At 34.3% G+C, this 18,837-nt stretch overlaps 1 protein-coding gene across 1 annotated transcript in view; it reads right to left on the bottom strand.

The window, feature by feature from the left end:
* The window catches only part of SEMA3D (sema domain, immunoglobulin domain (Ig), short basic domain, secreted, (semaphorin) 3D), a 193,396-nt gene that overhangs the window by 67,115 nt on the left and 107,444 nt on the right, over positions 1 to 18,837 (bottom strand). The window contains exons 6-9 of the mRNA XM_008586731.1: positions 16,824 to 16,943; positions 12,000 to 12,093; positions 9,332 to 9,460; positions 335 to 477 (exon numbers count right to left, since the gene is read on the bottom strand). Coding sequence (XP_008584953.1) covers positions 335 to 477; positions 9,332 to 9,460; positions 12,000 to 12,093; positions 16,824 to 16,943 — 486 coding nt within the window. The remainder of the gene's footprint in view (positions 1 to 334; positions 478 to 9,331; positions 9,461 to 11,999; positions 12,094 to 16,823; positions 16,944 to 18,837) is intronic.

Below are 18,837 nucleotides of genomic sequence, written 5' to 3'. Positions count from 1 at the left end.
GGAGGGGACGGGGAGGGGGAGGGAGGTTAGTGAGAAATTGGTTAATGCTCACAAGAAATGTTTAAGTTTTGTAATGATGAACATGCTATTTATCTTAATTTAATCATCACATATTGTACACATGTATTGATATTGAACTGTGTACCCCAAGATATATTTAATCAATTATTTTCAATAAAAAATAAAATGTAATAAAAATTGTACATGTAGGATAATAGGAATGTATTTTACCACTTGTGAATAAGGGACATCAACTTTCACTTCAACATTACATGATTAATTGTTTCATACATATACATATATGCCTTACATAAAGGAAATACATTTATCTTGCCTTACAAACTCTTCCAACTCGAGAAAGAATGGTCTTATCAGAAGTGCTGCCTTCTTGAGATGACTCACGAAAGAAGAAATATATTTTATCATCATCTGGATTGTAGGTGTCTGGTATGGGGAAAGTTCCAATAAATTTTGCTCCTGTTTGAATGAAAAGAAGCTATGAATTAAAATACTGAAGCAATCCAGTTGTAATAGTGCTGGTGTCCTGTGTGTGTAAAACAATTATCAGCAAAAAAAGAAAGAAAGAAAGGAAAGAAAGAAAGAAAGAAAGAAAGAAAGAAAGAAAGAAAGAAAGAAAGAAAAAAGAACCAGAACCATGAGTCCGAGGTTTAAATGAGAGATGTGTACACAAATAAACATGATAAAATGTAGAAACATTTATTAGCATAAAGTACTGAACAAGTTCTCTGTTATTCCAGACAGCAGGTGAGGACATGATTGGCTGATAACTCACAATTGTTACAACTCTACCAAATTACTTGTAAGTCTTTCCAAATCTAGAGATTTTATGACTTTGTATTCTCCTTCTATATAATGAAGTCACTGTTTTTTTTTTTTTTTAACTACAATGTCTTTAATAAACAGCGGAGGAAAAACTATAAAGATATCTCAAATTTTGACATACTATTATGTTCTTTGCTTCATTTTGTGTAACTGCCCAAGGGGAAAAAATAGAAACAACCACTAGTGCTTGAATCAACTCCAGTATAGTCTCTGGAGACACTTTTTCTAAGTTTGTATCTTATCTCTGCCTCTTAATGGAAAGATGAACTTACACCAATTATTTCTTCTCCATGCCTCAACTTTTTCATGCATATTAGGCTACCAATGTCATTCACCTAGTAGGATAACTGATGTGATGACCAAGTGGGTTAATAAACATAAAGCACTTAGCATCTGGCAGTGCCTGACATATAATAAGAGTTCAATAAATGTGATTTATTATCAAGACAGTGATGGGCATGATAATTATGATCATTATTATGACCAATAACAAGAGGCTTGATAGAAAGCTGAGCATATCCATGTACTTGTAAAGATAATATGAAGTTATTTAGAAATGAAGTATGTCCGTATGTATTCACATGAAAAGCTGTCCACAACATTTGTAAAGTGAAAAAGCATTTGGAACACAACAAATCTCTTTGCACTACATCAATAATTAATTGATTTGGGTTGCCAACTCCTTGTTTTAAAAGTATTGGAAAGTTTAAATCTGTTTTATACGAGGGTTCTTCAAGAAGTTTTTGAAAAAATGAAATATACATCTTTCCATGAACTTTTTGAAGATCTCTCATATAATTGTGAATTAACCAGGTAACAGATCTATAATTGGCTGATACTAGTTCAGAAACAATCTTTTGGTGAAAGCAAATGGTTGGTAAAGAATGAAGGACTTTAAGTAGAATATGTGAGGCACCTAGAGGAAAGCACAGAGCTCTGAGTGTTTAGGAAATAGAAGCAGGAGAAAAGAGAAGACAAAAAGTTTAAAAACAAAACAAAGAAAAGTGGTAGGAGGTGAAAACAATCAACATTGCTTTTTCTAAAGTTTCTTTGATTGATGTGAACCCTGGCAATACTGAAAATCATTCCCTGCAAATGCACAGCAATTGATCAATAGCCCAGTAAAGTAAGCTTCACAATAGCCTTCAATAGACAAAAGGTAATGTTGGATTCCGAGTGGTGGGTAGTCAAGTCATTATCAGCCCAGCTTCGCTAGGTCAGCGCTATGTTTCCCACCCAATCTCTGCTCTGCTGAAATGAGAAACCTTAAGAGGAAAAGAGAGGACGGAAATATGCGCATGCACCTTCTCTTTATGCTTTATTATTTCCCTATTCTTTTCTGGAATTTAGAACTCCAATGGATTTTTACACTCCTGATAATCTTGCTATGGTATCATCCTAGAAAATTCATAAAAATTAAATTTTGGAATACCACATTCTTTGCTAATCAATCTTAAATTGTCAATTAACAATTTAAAATACAATGTTTTTTTGTTTTGTTTTGTTTTTTCCCCTCTTTCTCTTAAAAGAAAATCTCTCTTTTAAGTTGTTGATAAATCACAAACATGTGATCTTGGTCCCTGAGCAAAATAAAAATCCTTTTTTGGTCACAAATGAACACTTCTGATATTTATTTAAACATATTTTCTTGAAAAAAAAAAACAGCTCTTTGTGGAAACAAATTTTTCTATAAATGTGGAATTAGGGTTTTAGCAAATTCATGAAAACAAAAAAACTTTATTTAATTACTACTATATTTAAAGAGCTTAGAGCAGAAAAGAAAAACTGCTAGAAACAAAGTACAAAAAAAGGAAAATACTGAAACTATGCAGAAATCACAAGAATATGATTGGCTTCCCTTGTCTTAGCAAATAGTGAGCTTCAAATGGTCATTAACATGAATAGAATTTATTGTAGCACTCTAATATAGACATCATAATTGAGTTAAAATTATAATTTAGAAAATAACAAGGTGGTAGAAAATTTACACATTGTGTGAGAGTAGTTTGTAAAGCTTTCCTCAGATACTCAGATGCTAGAAGTGGTTATAGGAGTTGATTGTTTAGTGTCACTTGTTTATAGAGTTCATCAAAAGAAACACAATTCTAAAACAGAGCAAAAAGTACAAGTTCTGAAAGGAGAACAAGTAAATTCATTGCCATATTGTAGAAATGCACAGGACAAATCACTCTGGACATGAAAATCATTATCTGGGTGTTGCCAGGTATTGCTACTTGAAATGGTCAAAGGTATAGAGTATGACACTAATCCACATTTCAGGAATTTCATTACGACATCAATGGGGGAAAACAGTGTAGATACTTTTTCAAGTATTATTTCTTTTAACTTTTAACTAATATATAATATACGTGGCCTTGTTATGTTTGTTTATTCAGTCACTGTTGATTTTACTGAACTCTCTCTTAAATGTTGGTTCTTTTACAGGTATTGTAAGAAAACTGCTTTGGAGGAGAATGGTGGAATTGTGTAAACCAAATATTATATAAAAAACCTAATTATGAAAAAAAGAGTATCAAATAGTACTCTAATCTGTGATTTAAACAATAAGCATACTTACGAGTTAAAAATAAATACAAGTTTCAAGAACAGAGAGTTTCTTACAGATTCCATTGAGGTCCTGTCTTAGAACACTGATGTTAGTATTTTATGATAGAAACTTTCCTGGCTTGCTGCCAAACTTGGTAAAATTAGTATCATTTAATCAGTGCATAGTTGTTGAATTAAACAATTTTAAATCATACCAATAGACACCTGTGCTTTATTATTGCACAGTTTTCCCCTTTGGCATTTGAAACACATGCCCTAGTAAGGATGGAGTTTGAAATGTGGCATTTTCACAAATAAACTTCTAGCATGACACCAAGAAGCACTGCCAAATGAGAATACCATAAACCAGTGTGGCCTGTACTCACACTGCTTTCATTTTCCCTATGAACATCTTTTCACGCAGATGAGCACCCCTATCCCCGTGATTTAATAGGTAGTAGGTTTCTAACTTCCTTTTATTTCTTCTTATATCTTTTTTCCTATTATTTTTTTCTTAATTTTCTCCTTTTATGTGGAAGAAGCATTTATAGACAGCAGAGCATCCCAAGAGAAACTTCAAATGCAAACTGCCTCCATATGTTAAAAATAAAAATTTAAAATAAAAGTTCTCATCTATTCCAGGAAAGAAAACAAAAACATATGCATCTGAGGCATCATTATTTGTTTTCTTTTTGCAAGTGGTCTTATTTCTTATTTTTATCCTAAAATTTTAACAAAAACTAACCTGCATTTGAGTAGCCACCCTAACTTATATCTATTTTACTATTTCCTGATATGTTCTAAGTTCAAGTTGATAAAGAAAACTGTGGAAGCATGCTAAGTCTTCATCTAGAACTGTCCATAGTATTTCATCTTTGTAATTTTTTACCCTCCTGGCAAAGTATTTAATAGATGGCTTAGTATCGCAAGGAAGAAGACAGTCCTGACAAGGAATTTTGCACTGTTAAATGAAGAGGTTAGCTGATCTCACTCTGGTTAAACCTAAGTAGGGCACAGAACACAATATGGCTTACTTAAATGTGTTAAGGATTTTAAACTCCTTAAGTAGGTCAGTGATAAAAATGGACTTAAGAAAGACTCATGTAGCTTCATATTTAAAAAAGATAATTCTTTAGATTCTGCATCTTAATAGTTAAATATTCAATTGCAAATTTAACTTAATTTTTGCATTTCACTTTAAACATACTACCACATCTACATTTACAAAAGTTAGGTTCATCATGGGCATGTAAAAAGCAGAAATTTAAACTGAAAAAAAAGCATAGAAAGCAAAATTTAACAAAACATTCTCTAACTAGAAATAAACAATACACTGATGTAATTATATATAGAAGAAATAACAAAGACGGCGTTGACTCCATTATTTGAAATATTAAATATTAGTCAGTTCTTTCAACTCAGCAACAATCTTATGAAGCCCAGCAGTAAGTTTCATATTAACATGCTGTATGGACAGGAAAGAAAATTCACAAGTATGCCACATTATATGATCATTGGCTATCATACATAATTAATAAATGAGTATACTTTAAACCATCACTGTCCAATAGAAGTTGCTGCATTGATGATATCTTTTATATCTGTGCTATCCAATATGGCAGCCCCTAGCCCATGTGGCTATTGATCTCTTGAAATATGGCTAGTGTGACTGAGGAACTGAATTTTAAATTTATTTAATATTAATTACTTTAAATTTAAATAGCCACATATGTCTAGTGTCTACCATATTGGACAGTGCGGCTTTAGACCAAGTAGCCTGTGTCAGTAGCTGTGCTGTGGTAGGTCCAGTGTTAAGGCAGAAACAGATTCTTTATTCCCATAATTGCCACCAAAAAGGCCGTCAAGCTTCCAGATTCAGAAGATATAATAGGCTACTCTTCCCACAGGCTTAGTGTTGTGATGGAAGAATGAGCTTGGCAGCTAGGAAACCTGGAAACGTCCCTTCCTCATGCTATGTCTCCATTTGTAAAATATGAAGTTAAATAGGATAATGTCTAAGATAACATTCATTCCCAGCAATCAGCATAGTTCATCTGTCTTCTCTCTCCTCACACTCCTGACTCCAGCCAGATGACCCCATTGACTTCTGTCTTTGGATCGTAGGCTGACTATATTTGGAAAATGGCCATTTCTCATAAAGGAGGACTAAAATGTTTGTTGAGCAAGTGAATATTTTGTCTTAGCCCATCAGGTCCCTCCTCATTATAAGCATTTCATATTGTTTCCATAATTTCTCCCCTTGCTCTGCCCTATTTTTAATGGACTGGGAAACTCCTGACTGACTGAGTCTCCTGAAGCTTGTGCTCTTCTACCTCTGGGCTTTCTTTCCCTCAGCAAACACCTGACCTGCTGCTGGTACTTCCCTTGATGGCCAGACTGCCTAGATCTCCCCCACTGTTGCCTAACCCACCTTCCCTCTCTGTTTTAGTACCTGCTAACAGACTCACATCTTTGCTTTGCTATTGTCCAACATGGCACATAGACATGGACTGTGTTTGTGGTGAGGCTGTAAGAGCAGGGTATGTGTAGCCAAAGGGCAAAATTTGGGTTGATGAACTGTGTCAAACAATGGACAGAGCATAGTGTCTATGGCTGGATAGACTTATCTGAATTTCAATCTCACCTCTACTAGATACTATGGGCTACTATCTGACTTCTAATGTATCCCCAAGTGTAAAGTGCAAATAGTAATTCTCCCAGGATTATACCAGTGAGTAAAATAGCACTTTAAGTGTCTAAGATAGTGACTACCATGGATGCTATATTAAATAAATTTGAAGGAGAAGAGAGAGAGACAAAGAGGGCGATCAATTAGTAAACAATAAAATTGTGGCAATAAACTAGGAATGAGGTAATGAAGACCTATGGGAAGATGTGGCCATGCAAAGAACAAGGGATTCGAAGGATATTTTGAAGGAATTAAAGCCTTTAGCGATAGATTAGATGTGGGGGATGAGGAAAAGGAAGAAATCAATAACTCCAAGGTAACTGGGTAGATGAAGTGAAGAAAGTTAAAATAGATAAGATTAGGAAACTGATACTGAAGGGCAAGTTAGAAAGAGAAAGCAGGATAGTTTTTTTTTTTTTTTAACTTTGATTTACAGGATTTTAGATTTTGGATCCAACTAGTCGCTCGTATATGTACATGAAAAGAAACTCAATCAAAAGACCATTAAACAACTTATAAAAATCTCAAAGCAGGTTAGTGGCACAAACAGGACTAAAACTTAGGTATCTTTATTCCAATATTAAGCAGCCATTTTTTTTTCTTTTGATCTGAGATTAAAATGCAAGAGATCCAAATGAATATTTTTAAGAGAAGATTGAAAAGGAACTCAGAAAACAATTGAAACTTTTAGGATGGGTGAGCTCACAGAATTATGATGTGTAGAGGGAGAGAAGGAAAAGGTAGTCAAATGGTTTAAAGTGCTAAAGAGATGACAGACTCTCAGAGCATTCCAGGTTTTAGTCTTGCCCCCTACCTCTCCTATTTGAAGGTATAACAATAATGATGATGATAATATTGACAGAAATTCAGCTCTTAAAATTGTCAGACTTCCATATATGATCTAATTGAATCCCATGACACTCTGTGAATAGATACTATTATTATGCCATATTATTAGACAAAGAATTTGGATGCACTAAAAGCTATAATCAAAGTCACGAATAAATGAAAGTCAGAATTTAAGTCCAGATAATTAAGTTCCACAGAAACAGAACTATATTTTTTGTCTAAACTGGGACACTCAAAAAGACAACAGAAGTAAACTGAAAAGCCATGGGTAAACCAGGTCATATGGTCGCCCAGGCTATCACACCACTAAGCAATCTGCCTCGAGTGACCTAGAACCACAAATGTTAGTTCTCCTAATTTGTAATTGCCTGAATTAAGTCCATTGAGACTTCTTTTATGATGTACCTTTCCTCCTACCTTAATTTCTTCCTTCTATTGGCTTCTTCTTTAATTGCAAAGTTTTCCCAGCATCCAAAATCTTCTCTTGAACTCTGCCTTATGTCCTCCAATTCTTCTATTCACAAGCAAGTATCCTCTCTACCAAATATTCTTTGCCGTGTATTCTCATGTCTCTCCCCACTGCTACCACCTTTGCTTCTGTCCCTTTCTCATGCTCCTGTTTCCATGCAATGGCCTCTTCTCTCTTTGTCCTCATTCTCCTTTAGTCAGTTACCTTTGTAATAACAAAGTTCTGACTCCTTGATTAAAAAGTAAACCATCGATGGCTCTCCATTGGTTTCAGGATATTATTTATAGCTTTGTAGCCTTATCTCCCACTCTCTCCTTATGCTCCAAGCTGAGCAAACCATTCGTCACCCATGAGGTCAGTGACCCTTCCCTATCTGTGCAGGTCCCATGGGTGGAATAGCACTCAATATACAAGAGGGCTTCAAAAGTTGTTTATTAAGGGAACGTTAAGTCAACTCAAAGGCTTCCTACTTTGTAATTCTATTCACATAGCACTAAGAACAGCATCTTATGCAAATAATAGTTGAATACATATTTCCTACATTTATTGTTTTAACAATGCTGCAGACTTCTTTATGGACATGTTGTAGTTAACGGAAAAAAGGGAATAATCTCTTAAAAGAGTAGCAATGTGATGATATTTGCCATCCCAAGACTGAGAGACATAATCTTACACTTCATTTTAAAGTCATGAGAATATCTTACCTACACAGATATATTTAAGCCTTTATATATGTGAAATCTATAAAGTTACTCTAAAAGCAAGTAATTACACAACAATCTCACAATGCACAAAAAGATAGTCTTGCCTTGGATGTGTGTTAAGAAATTTATGAATAATCACATATTTGTAGATATTTTATATTTGTTTTCCTTACCAGAGGAGTACTCTTTAGCAACCTCCCACCCCCCAAAAAAGGTACTCTTGGGGTCAATGGAAATCACATTGTTGTGTAAACAAATAGATCTAGAGGTTTTGACTAAAGAAGTGTTTTAAAAGTGTTTTCCCTTTTGTTTATGTTTTCACTGCTTAAATGACACTGAAAGATAGGGAGATAGACCCTAGGAAATCTCTACTCTGGCCTCTTCCATTAAAGCCCAATATTTATGGTGGGAATGAGAAATGTTGTCTGCCTGCTTTAATAACACTGTTATGTTATTCTGCCATGCAATGAAATAAAGTCATATGTTAATTAGAGAAATCATGATAAAATCTGATCTGTTGTAAGAAGTAGGGGGAAAAGCCTCCTATTGTTTCTTTAAGTAAATTCATTTAGGAGATTCTTTTGTTGTTGTTGTTTGTTTGTTTGTTTGTTTTCTTTCTTTCTTTTTCTGGAAATCCAAAATATTGCATGACCCCTAAATAAAAGAGTAATCAGACAAATCTATGTCAATATAAATACGGTATGGTTAAAATTTGAAAGGGTATGTCTTAACCTAAACATAAGTTACTTTTAATAGAAGTTAGCATTACAGTCTAAACCCTTTTGATGGGGCTAATAGACAGTATATGTCTTAGTCATTAAAACACAGACTACAGCAGTAACGTTGCCAGTTTAAATTCCAGCTACGCAAATAACAAGTTGTAAAACTTTGATCAAATTACTTAACTTCTCTCTAGTTCAGTTTGTCCATCTCTAAAAAGCAAAAAATAATAATATATTTCATATGTCATTGTGAATATTAAAAATATTAATTAGAACATAGCATGGTGTTGAGGACATAGGACACACTCAATAAATATCAACTATTTTTGTATACACACACAGAGGTTCTGGAGATTTCTCCAATTTAACATGGAATTATTTCAAACATACTTTATAATGCTGAGCTAAGTCAATTATCCCAAAACACATTTGAGTGAATAATAATGACCTTCTTATCTATGCAAAAGCAAAGGCAAAACAATCAAAAGTGAAAAAAAAAATCACTAACCATTGAGCCAGTAGTGCTCTGAAATGTCAGTTCTTATGTAATGATGGTCATGAGTAGGCCCAAGGGACCGTGTGAATGCAGTATCTTTGCCAAGGAAATCAGAAGCTGTTCCAGAGTAGAGGTATTCATCTGGGAGGAAGAAAAAAGATGCATAGGACTTTTAAGAGTATAGCAGTGGACACTACTTAAAATATTCAAATTTCACAGCATGACACCAAAGAAGTTTATTGTTTAACATCAGAATATGTTGTTTCATAAACGTTACTTTCAGATTTTGAAAAATTAGCTCAATTGAAGAAAAAAGATAACTCAATTAACTTTGTAAAACTGATGTTAGATACTTGAATATAAAAAAAATCCAAATTCTTTTGAATTAATAATTGCACATGCGTTGGTTTCTCTTTTGAATAAGCTCTTCCTCTTTCCTTTCTCCCCACAAATAATTCAAAAATATACCATAATTAGGAGTTCCTCTTTGTAATAACACACAAAATATATTAAAACTTAAATGCCATCATGAGGAATGGATTGTGTAATTAGTATTTACTTAACCGACACAACCTCAATGACCACCACTTTTCTTTGCCTAACCTCTGCTGAAAGGGAGCTTTCAGCACTGAAGTCATTCTCTGTAATTATAACATGTTGCATTCCTTGTAGCTAATCATGTCTCTAATAGTTCTGATAAACAGGAATTCTTGAAAAGGGAAAAATGTTGCCATTGCTGCATACCAAACTTCTTTGTCCTGTTATTTAGGAAAAGTGCATGTCCCTATGTTTTGTTTTTTGGGGGTTTTCTTTTGGTGGGGGGTGGGAAGGGAAGGGGGAGGAAGAAGGGGGGAAGTAGGGGAAGGTGGGGGAAGAGAAAGGGGAAGATGTAGGGGAAGGAGGGGGGAGAGTGAAAAAAGAAAAGGAAGAGTAGATGGAGGAAAAGGGAAGGAAGGAGAGAGAAAAGATGCAGGGAGGAAAAGAGTGGGGCAGAGGCCAATCTGTCCCAACACTAGTTATATCATTGAGTGGGGGTGGATGGGGTGGCAGAAAGAAGGCTGTCCCTGCAGTAGAATACGTCACCCCATGGAGAACGAAGCCTCTGCCATATTAAGAGACATTTGTAATCAACTACTTTGGATTACACTTAATGGGACAAAGCAAAAAAAGGCTAATCTCTACAGAGCATTTCGATTTTTTAAATGCTTAAATATGAAAACAAAGACATTGTTTTACTGAAATTCAACTTTCATTTCTTTAAAATTTTGTCTTGTGTAAGAAGCAATTTAGATACTTTCTAAAGTCCTTGATTATATCCATCGAAATAAGCTTTTCACTGAATTATTTGGGATAATTCAACCTAAATAATGACCATAGCCAACTTCTAAAGAAAACACAAAACAAAAACAAAAACATAAATGAGAGAAATCTAACTATGTAAAGCAATTGTAAATACGGTACTGTTTCTATCCTGTGAAGGCATTTCCCTGAAATATATTAGGTAAATGGCAATATCTTATTGTGAAGCAAGTTAAAAAAAAAAAAAATACCACCAACAACCACAATGGCATCATAGAAAAGCTTGGTAAGAGTAAAGAAAGCAAACCATCACTTTGAGATATATAAAATTGCAGATATTTGAACGTTTTGTCAGGAAAAAAAGGTATGTTTCTACCTAAAAATTGGATCTGAAAAACCAGGTTTTAAAACTGTCTTCTTTGTATCTAAAATTACTTAGGGATTCCTAAGAGAGGTCACCAATGCCTACCTCTATTGTTTTTTAAATTAAGGGTGTGTCAACCCTACTTGACAGATCAGAATCACAAATCATCTATCTCATTTTCTGAGAATAATGACGGAACATTAGTCATATAATTTTCAGAACACACAAAAATGCACACACTTTCACTTCAAAGCAAGATCACTAGTTGTAAGTGAAAATTAAAATGTCATGGTGCTTCTCCTATCATCTTCTATTCAAACATTTGATAGACAAGTTAAATAAAAAGAGATGAAAGTCATGAACCAAACCAAAACAAAAGAAGTCCTTATAATGGTTGAAATTCAGAGGTCTTGCCGACATTCCTCAGAAAAGACTTCAGACCACACAGCACTGACTTCTTTCAACAGGATGGTCATCTCATAAGAGAATTTAAGATGTATACAAAGTGAGAGAAGACTAAATGTGTTAGCAAAAATTTCACAACATTTCCATTAATATCATCAGGTTATAGAGAAATTGGGGAAAAGGTGTTATAATATTCTATTATTTGTATTCTGTAGCTTGATTCATTTGGCGTATTAATTTATCCACTTAGGGAACTACTAAATTTAACTTTCATACTGAGCCAAATAGGGACATAGTTCAGGAAAAGAAAATCCCAGACATCTAAATGTAAAATTACAGAACAAGTAAGTGTGTTTCATTTGCATTAAAAAGAATTCAGTCAGAAGTTTATTTGAAAACTAACTGTGCAGACATTAAGGATTGATGTGGCCTCACTTTATTATTGATAAAGATGCTCAGTACAGAGAGATTTGGCACTAAAATACTTGAATCAAATAGCTGGTGAAGATTAATCCAAAATTATATTGAACTTAATAAGAATATGTGGCTTAATCTACACATACCTTTACAGAAAATCATCTAACAGTGAGAACTGCCTATCATTGATCTTACCTGTCATTACTGAAGCAAAAGGTTGCTGAGGATCAAAAGGACATTTCAGTCTGCCAGACTCCAAATTATGCGTGTCTAACTTGAATATAACTTCCTGTTGTGAGAAACATTAGCACAAGTGAGATTTTTAAAAATATCACAATCAGCAAGAACATAGGAGATAACTAAATTTTAACTCATTAATTTGGTAAAAACCAATTGACTGTGTAGCATGTGCATCATGCTGTGCTCTTTAACTTTTTAGCAAATATTGTATCTGGCAAGACTCAATACCCATGTTTTAGTCTCCTTTTCCCAATGTGGTAATGATAATACTGTGTAAACTTTTTGTTTGGAAATAGTGATATACTCACCAATTCATTTAGTCTAGACCACTATAAATATCAAAATCACCACCATGTACACATATTTCTTAAGCTTAATAGCAAACTTATTGAGGCTAATAAAACCAATGTTCTCTTTAAAGAAATAAAATTGCTATAATGATTATACTTTCAAGATAATGATTATGGTCTATACAACTAAGCACTTGCAACTCTACCAAATTACTTAAACCTTGTGATATGTTTTAATGATAGTAGCATAAAAGTGTTCTCAGGCAGGTAGTTCATTTTCAGAGCTGTTGATACATGTGGACCAAGAAAAAAAAAAAAAAAGAATCCCGTTGTAGTATTTTCACTATGATGAAAACACTGTACACATTAAAGCCACATAGTTATTTTGGCTGAAACATCTATTTCTTTAATAGTGGTCACAGACAGAATGATATTGGCAGACTTATAATATTCAGGGAAAAAAAAAACATCTTACGTTGAACTTTCCAAGAAAAATATGAATGTATAATGAAGGCGGCCCCATGAACTTGAGTGTTTCATAGCAATGACAACACTACCATCCAGCTAAAAGGCTGATGACTCACCCAGTGCATACACTAGTTAGAGAAGTCCAGCATTTCAGACATTCTCTCTAGATTTAGAATCTTCAAAGTTAAATTGGAGCACACATATAACAGGAAAGGACCATTCAGTGCCTCTTATGTAGAAAGCAAGCAGTGAAGCAAAAGGGGTAGGCGGAGTTGGATTATTGGTTTATTATGTTGTAATTTAAGATCTTTTTCTTTTCTTTTGAACAAGACCAATAGAAACAACTTCATCATTAAAAAATAATCATAGCAATTTAAATAGGCTGATTTACAATTGCTATTCCATAATTTCAAGTAAACACATTTTAATACTAACAATAATGATACCTAACTGTTAATAGCTACTAAACAAGGACCAGGGATTTATACACTTTTTCTCATTGGATTCTCACCACAAGCCTAATGATGTAGCTACTTTAATAATTCCAGCTTTGCAAGTGTACTATTGAGGACTGAAAGTGGTACATACCTTGCTCAGTGTCACATAGCTATTAAGAGGAAAAGCAGGAGCTTTGTCTCCAAAGTTCACACTCTTAACTAATCTAGTTCCAGAATTTCAAACTCATGAATTTAAAAATATGTTGAAATCAATTTATAGACCCTCCATGACTATGTAACATGATCAAGTCCAAGTGTGTTTAGTTTGGACAGGTCAGCTAATGAAAAGTTGTGATACTGGTGTGAAAAAAAGTCCAATGAAAACACATTTAGGGCATGCTTCCCATATGTGGGTGGGACCAGAGGCATGCCAGGAAAAAAACACCTGTAGATAGTGCCTCTTAAGTATAGTTAAATATCATTAAGGGTACATTATTCTCTACAAGTTAAACAGAACTGTTGACTCTAAAAGCCTATAATGGGATATCGTAAAGAGAAAAGTAAACTAAATTCTGGTGACCCAGAAGATTATAGTAAAAAGCTAAAATACAAAAACCAAGAAAATATCTGGGAGAATGCCATGGTGGATCCAAGATACTAGATAAACTTACAATTGTATAGATTTCTGTTTTTAAATATAATATTTCATTAAATTTTCAAGAAAATCCCATATAATTGATGTTTGTGGAAGCTGAAAACAAGGTCTCCTTTATAATCTCCTGGAGAAAGAATATAGCAAGACAGCAAGTTTCCTTGAGCTAGTCAAGGACAACTACAGGAAAATAAAGTAAAAAATACTAGATGATTCAATGCACTTCCTGAGATAAACTGACTGAATTACATGACACTCTAAATTTTGAGGCTTCAATTTTATAAGATTTTTTCCTACAAAATTCCTTAAGCTTAGGTCATTATACAAAAGCACCTGTCTGAACTACACACACAGGAATATTGTTAGAGAAGAGGAAAGCGGATCAGAATGACAGTAAGAAAACATTTAATCATCACAACTAGGCAAAGTTATAGTTAATACCATCTCCATTTAAAGATGAGATTTGCAGCAGAAGAGGGGAGAACACACAGGAAAGAACGTAGTTCCAATCTGATTATTAAACACCCATATTACAGGATATATATATATAAAGTGTATTTATACACTTTTGAAATTCATGCCTCTTTACTTTTTGTGTTCCTGTTGCTAAGTAATGGATGCGGATTAAGTAACTGGAATGGGACAAGTGCTATGCCAAAGCCTGTACAATCATTTCCTCATTTTACCCTCCAAATAACTCTGGGAGGTAGTTACTATTATTATCATCATCATTTTACTGAATAAATAGAAGCTTATAGATTTTTGCAGTGTGCATCAGGCCGTGGAGCTGGAAAACGACTGGAGCCACGTTTCACACTTGGGTTGTCCAGGCTCAATCTACTATTGTTGATGGCAACCCTGACTTCTCTCCTGAATTGCAGATCCAGCTGCCCATTTGGCATGACCTACTGAACAGATCTTAAATGCAGAATATACAAAACCAATTCACCATTTTCCCACAAACTAGTTATTGCTCTCACCTCAATGAATAACATCACTCTCTCACTCACTGCCAAAGTCAGGAAGCTGGGATTCATCTTAGCTTCTTCCTCTTTCTTCCCATTACCCCAGGCACACTGCCTAGCAGTCCCCAGAGTGTGCCTTCCTCCACCTCTCTGGCACACTTCTGTTCTCTCTTCCCAACCACCTCAGGAGCAACTTTATTAATATGAAAATGGAAGGGCCTTCTAAACTCCCTCTAGAAGTACAATGATTTCTTGGGACTAATGATTCATAAGAAAAGTTAACAATCCTCAAGCAGGGCTGCCATACAATTACCTGTACTCCTGACCAGCTGAAAACTCACAAGGCTCAATACCCCTGTTCACTCATAATTCTCTTATTCATAGAACTTGTAAATTTGACTGCCCCAGGGCTTCTTGACAGTCCCAAGCTCAGTAATTAGCTCCATCTAAATTCCCTTTCAGCACTTGTGACTTTTAAAAAGCTATAGAACACTATTTGCTTCCCTCAGCAGGTTGCAAGTTTGGCCTTTAGCCTTAGGCCTCAAAACACACCCAAGCTGTGGGGCTATCTCATATAATTACACCCTATGCTATGAGCTACTGTTATATATTACCCTTCATCAAAGCCAGGCTGGAGAACATTACACCAGCAACAAAGAATGATGGATTCGAGTTGCCAAGTCTCCTAGAGGTTCAGAGATTTAACTATCAGGGTTGCTCTGTTTTCCAACAGTTCAGTCTGGGCTGGTTAGAAAAGTTGGTTGGAGAGGAAAAATCTGTCTAGCCACAGTTGTGGGTTTGACTTCAGCATGAATCAGTTAAATCCGTGTAAAGAAACGTGCTTCATAAGCCTAGACTTTACTTTCAAACACACAGCCAATTATCTTGCAAATATGTGTGGTTATTCACAAGAAGTATATACATAAACATGAGCACAACAGGACATGCAAAGAAATACTTCAGAGCACATATTCTAAAGCTCAGCTGGACATGCTTGCTCTAGATACAGACTCCTTGTCTATTTTATCCACTGAGACTCAATTTTTGCTAACCTGTAAATTGGGAATTATAATGGTACCAACTTCATTGAGAGTGTTGTGAAATTCCAAAGAAATAATCCACAGAAAGTTCGTGGCACAGTCCGTGACACAAAGAGCACTCTAAAGAACTGGTAATTAACTAAATTACCTAAATCTGCATGTTTCTCATTTATTAAAATGCTTGTTGATATCTGGAATACATTACTCCTAATTAATATATCCTTTATTTCCACTATGTCAATTTGGTCCAGCAAAAACAATGAGTTCAGTGTGCCATTAACCATCTATACAAATCTAAGAAAGTCATTAAAATTTTCTTTACATAGTGTTCTCTATTGCAAACATACGTAACAGGTCAACTTTATTAGATGAAAAAATGAAATTATTTTAAGGAGAAATTGCACTACAAGATCTTATAGAAAATGTTTTTGTTTTACCAATAGCAACATACTATATATATATATAGAGAGAGAGAGAGAGAGAGAGAGAGATAGTTATAAAGGAAACTCAGAAGAAAATAAATACAGACATAGAGACCATAGAAAAAAAGGCTCCTTAAACATTTTTTTTTTCTTTTTTTTGTGACAGGTAAGGGTATCACAACCCTTGGCTTGGTGTCGCCCAGCACCTCTGCTCAGCCAAGCCGCACTCTCCCGAGTGAGCCACGGGGTCGGCCCCTTAAACATTTTATACTATCAATTTTCATCATCTGACTAAAAACAACTTTTAATGGAAAAAAAATTTTATTTGGTAGATAAAGTGTAAAATGAAAATCACAGTCCATAAAACAGTTAGAAACATGAGTTCTTATTTAGTTATAAACTATGCTTCAATCTTTATATTCAAATCTGCCTGCTTTATGTCAAAGGCATTAAGTATCAATGTATTACAATAAATTATGCTTTTCATGCCACTTCATTAAATTACCTCCTTATAGACTCCAAGATCAATATATCCACATAAAGGATGAAATGCTCCAGTTCCACATGCATAAATGTGAGTTTTGTTATAGGGTTGAAGTACTCGGATGAAATTAGCACATTCTGTCTGTTGAGCATAAAAATGAAAAGCATCAGCATACCATTCAGGTTTTTGAAAGATTATCATTCATACCACCTGTTTTTCAAAAAGATAAATCATCACAAATAATAGCAAAAATGAAATAGATTTATGACAAATATTTAAATACCTGATTTAGCAAAGGAGGCAAGACAAATATAGAAAGTAGGGCTTAAAAGAGTGACTTTTCAGCTTTGCGAAGTTACAAAACTTTTGAACTAATCAGTGTTAGAACGTAAATCTCAATAGTGGAGATTTACGTTCTAAATCTCCTAGAAAGTGGATATAAACAGAATATGAAAGAGACAGCCATACTTTCTTTCAAGAAGTACATAGAGAACAAAATCTATTGTGCTCTGACAATACATCAACTATCTCATATACCTACTACTGTTTACAACATCATCTGACCCAGCTACATTGAACACAAATATGTATTCGTAGATATGTATTCCTTCCTATTGACAAAAATGTCTACCACTTATTTCCTTTTATTTTCAAATGTTACAGAATTTATGAGAATCAGATTATTTCCTGCTGATTTCAAGAGTCTCTTTTGTTTTTCCCATGACAGTTTTTTTACATCAAGTCAGATTTTTGAAGAAATTTTTATACTTCTTATTTCTATCTAAAAATATTTCTTTACATCATTATTGTCTTTAGAACTTCATTATTGTCTATCCACTATTTATTAGTAAATCGTGGCTCCCTAGTTTTCAGAATATTCATTCTTGTTATTGTATATTATTTTCAAGTTACCTCCTCTAAGTTATTCCCTATTTATTCCCAATTATTTACATAATTGTTAGAAGCAGTTTCTCAACTATGGCTTACTGATTCCTGGACCCAAAGACCCCTGAGAAATCACTGCGCTGCAGCACACTTTCATTCTAGATTGATTCTACCCAGGAGACAAGCAAGTGTTTACTAGGGAAGTTGGAGATGCATGAAACCACTGGGTTTCATAGAAAAAGTCCAGTTTCACCCTTCCTGAGTGGCCATGGGTTTCCTCACCAGTCTGTCATTGACATAATGTCATTTTTGTTAGGGTTGTTGGGAGAAATATATATATATATATATATATATATATATATATATATATATTTAAAACAACAACAACAACAACAAAACAAAAATAACCTAAGACAATGACCTAATTGACAAGGTGGTTCTTAGAATTAAAAAGGCAGACAAAATCACAGCTAGATAGGACAGATAAGTTCAAGTGGTCTACAATAGTGCTAGACATCTATAATTAACAATAATTTATTGTATTTTTTCAATTGGCTAGAAGAGAGGAACTCAGATGTTCTCAACAGAAAGAAACAATTCTGCAATAACAAATATGCTAGTTATCCTGATTTGATACTCACACATTGGCTACACATATTTTAGTATAACTGTACCCCATAAATATGTACAATGCATGCAAATTAAAAAAGGCAGATGATGACTTAACTGATAAGATTGCTATGATGGTTATGCAGATAAAATGATATAACACAACATTTAATAATTGTTTATTCATTACCCTGAATTCAACCTATAGAAAACGTCAATATCCAAGCAGCTGCTCTGATTTTAGGGTGAATAATTATATCTGCAAATCTGTGCTACAGGGTTCTTAGCTCCTAATTCTTCCTTCACCTGGCTAGCCTGCAACTTTATGTCTCAAGAATTTGTAGATGCCAGTTAACAAAATCTTCATATACTATCAAAGAAGAATGCTACATTGAACTCAGTGAGTTTTCTGCTCTCTGCTTCCTTATAAACACAGTGTTGCTTAAGATTGTGAGAAATTCCAGGATTGGTTCCTCTGCCACACAAGTAGAGTATGTTCATTAGTCAGGTAGGAAGATTTAGCACTCTTTAACAAGAGCAG

This window comes from Galeopterus variegatus, unplaced genomic scaffold (genome assembly GCF_000696425.1).
Source record: "Galeopterus variegatus unplaced genomic scaffold, G_variegatus-3.0.2 Scaffold112, whole genome shotgun sequence".
In the NCBI taxonomy this organism is placed as follows: domain Eukaryota; kingdom Metazoa; phylum Chordata; class Mammalia; order Dermoptera; family Cynocephalidae; genus Galeopterus; species Galeopterus variegatus.
The sequence above is the reverse complement of the archived record's forward strand: the minus strand, read 5'-3'. Positions and strand labels throughout refer to the sequence as shown.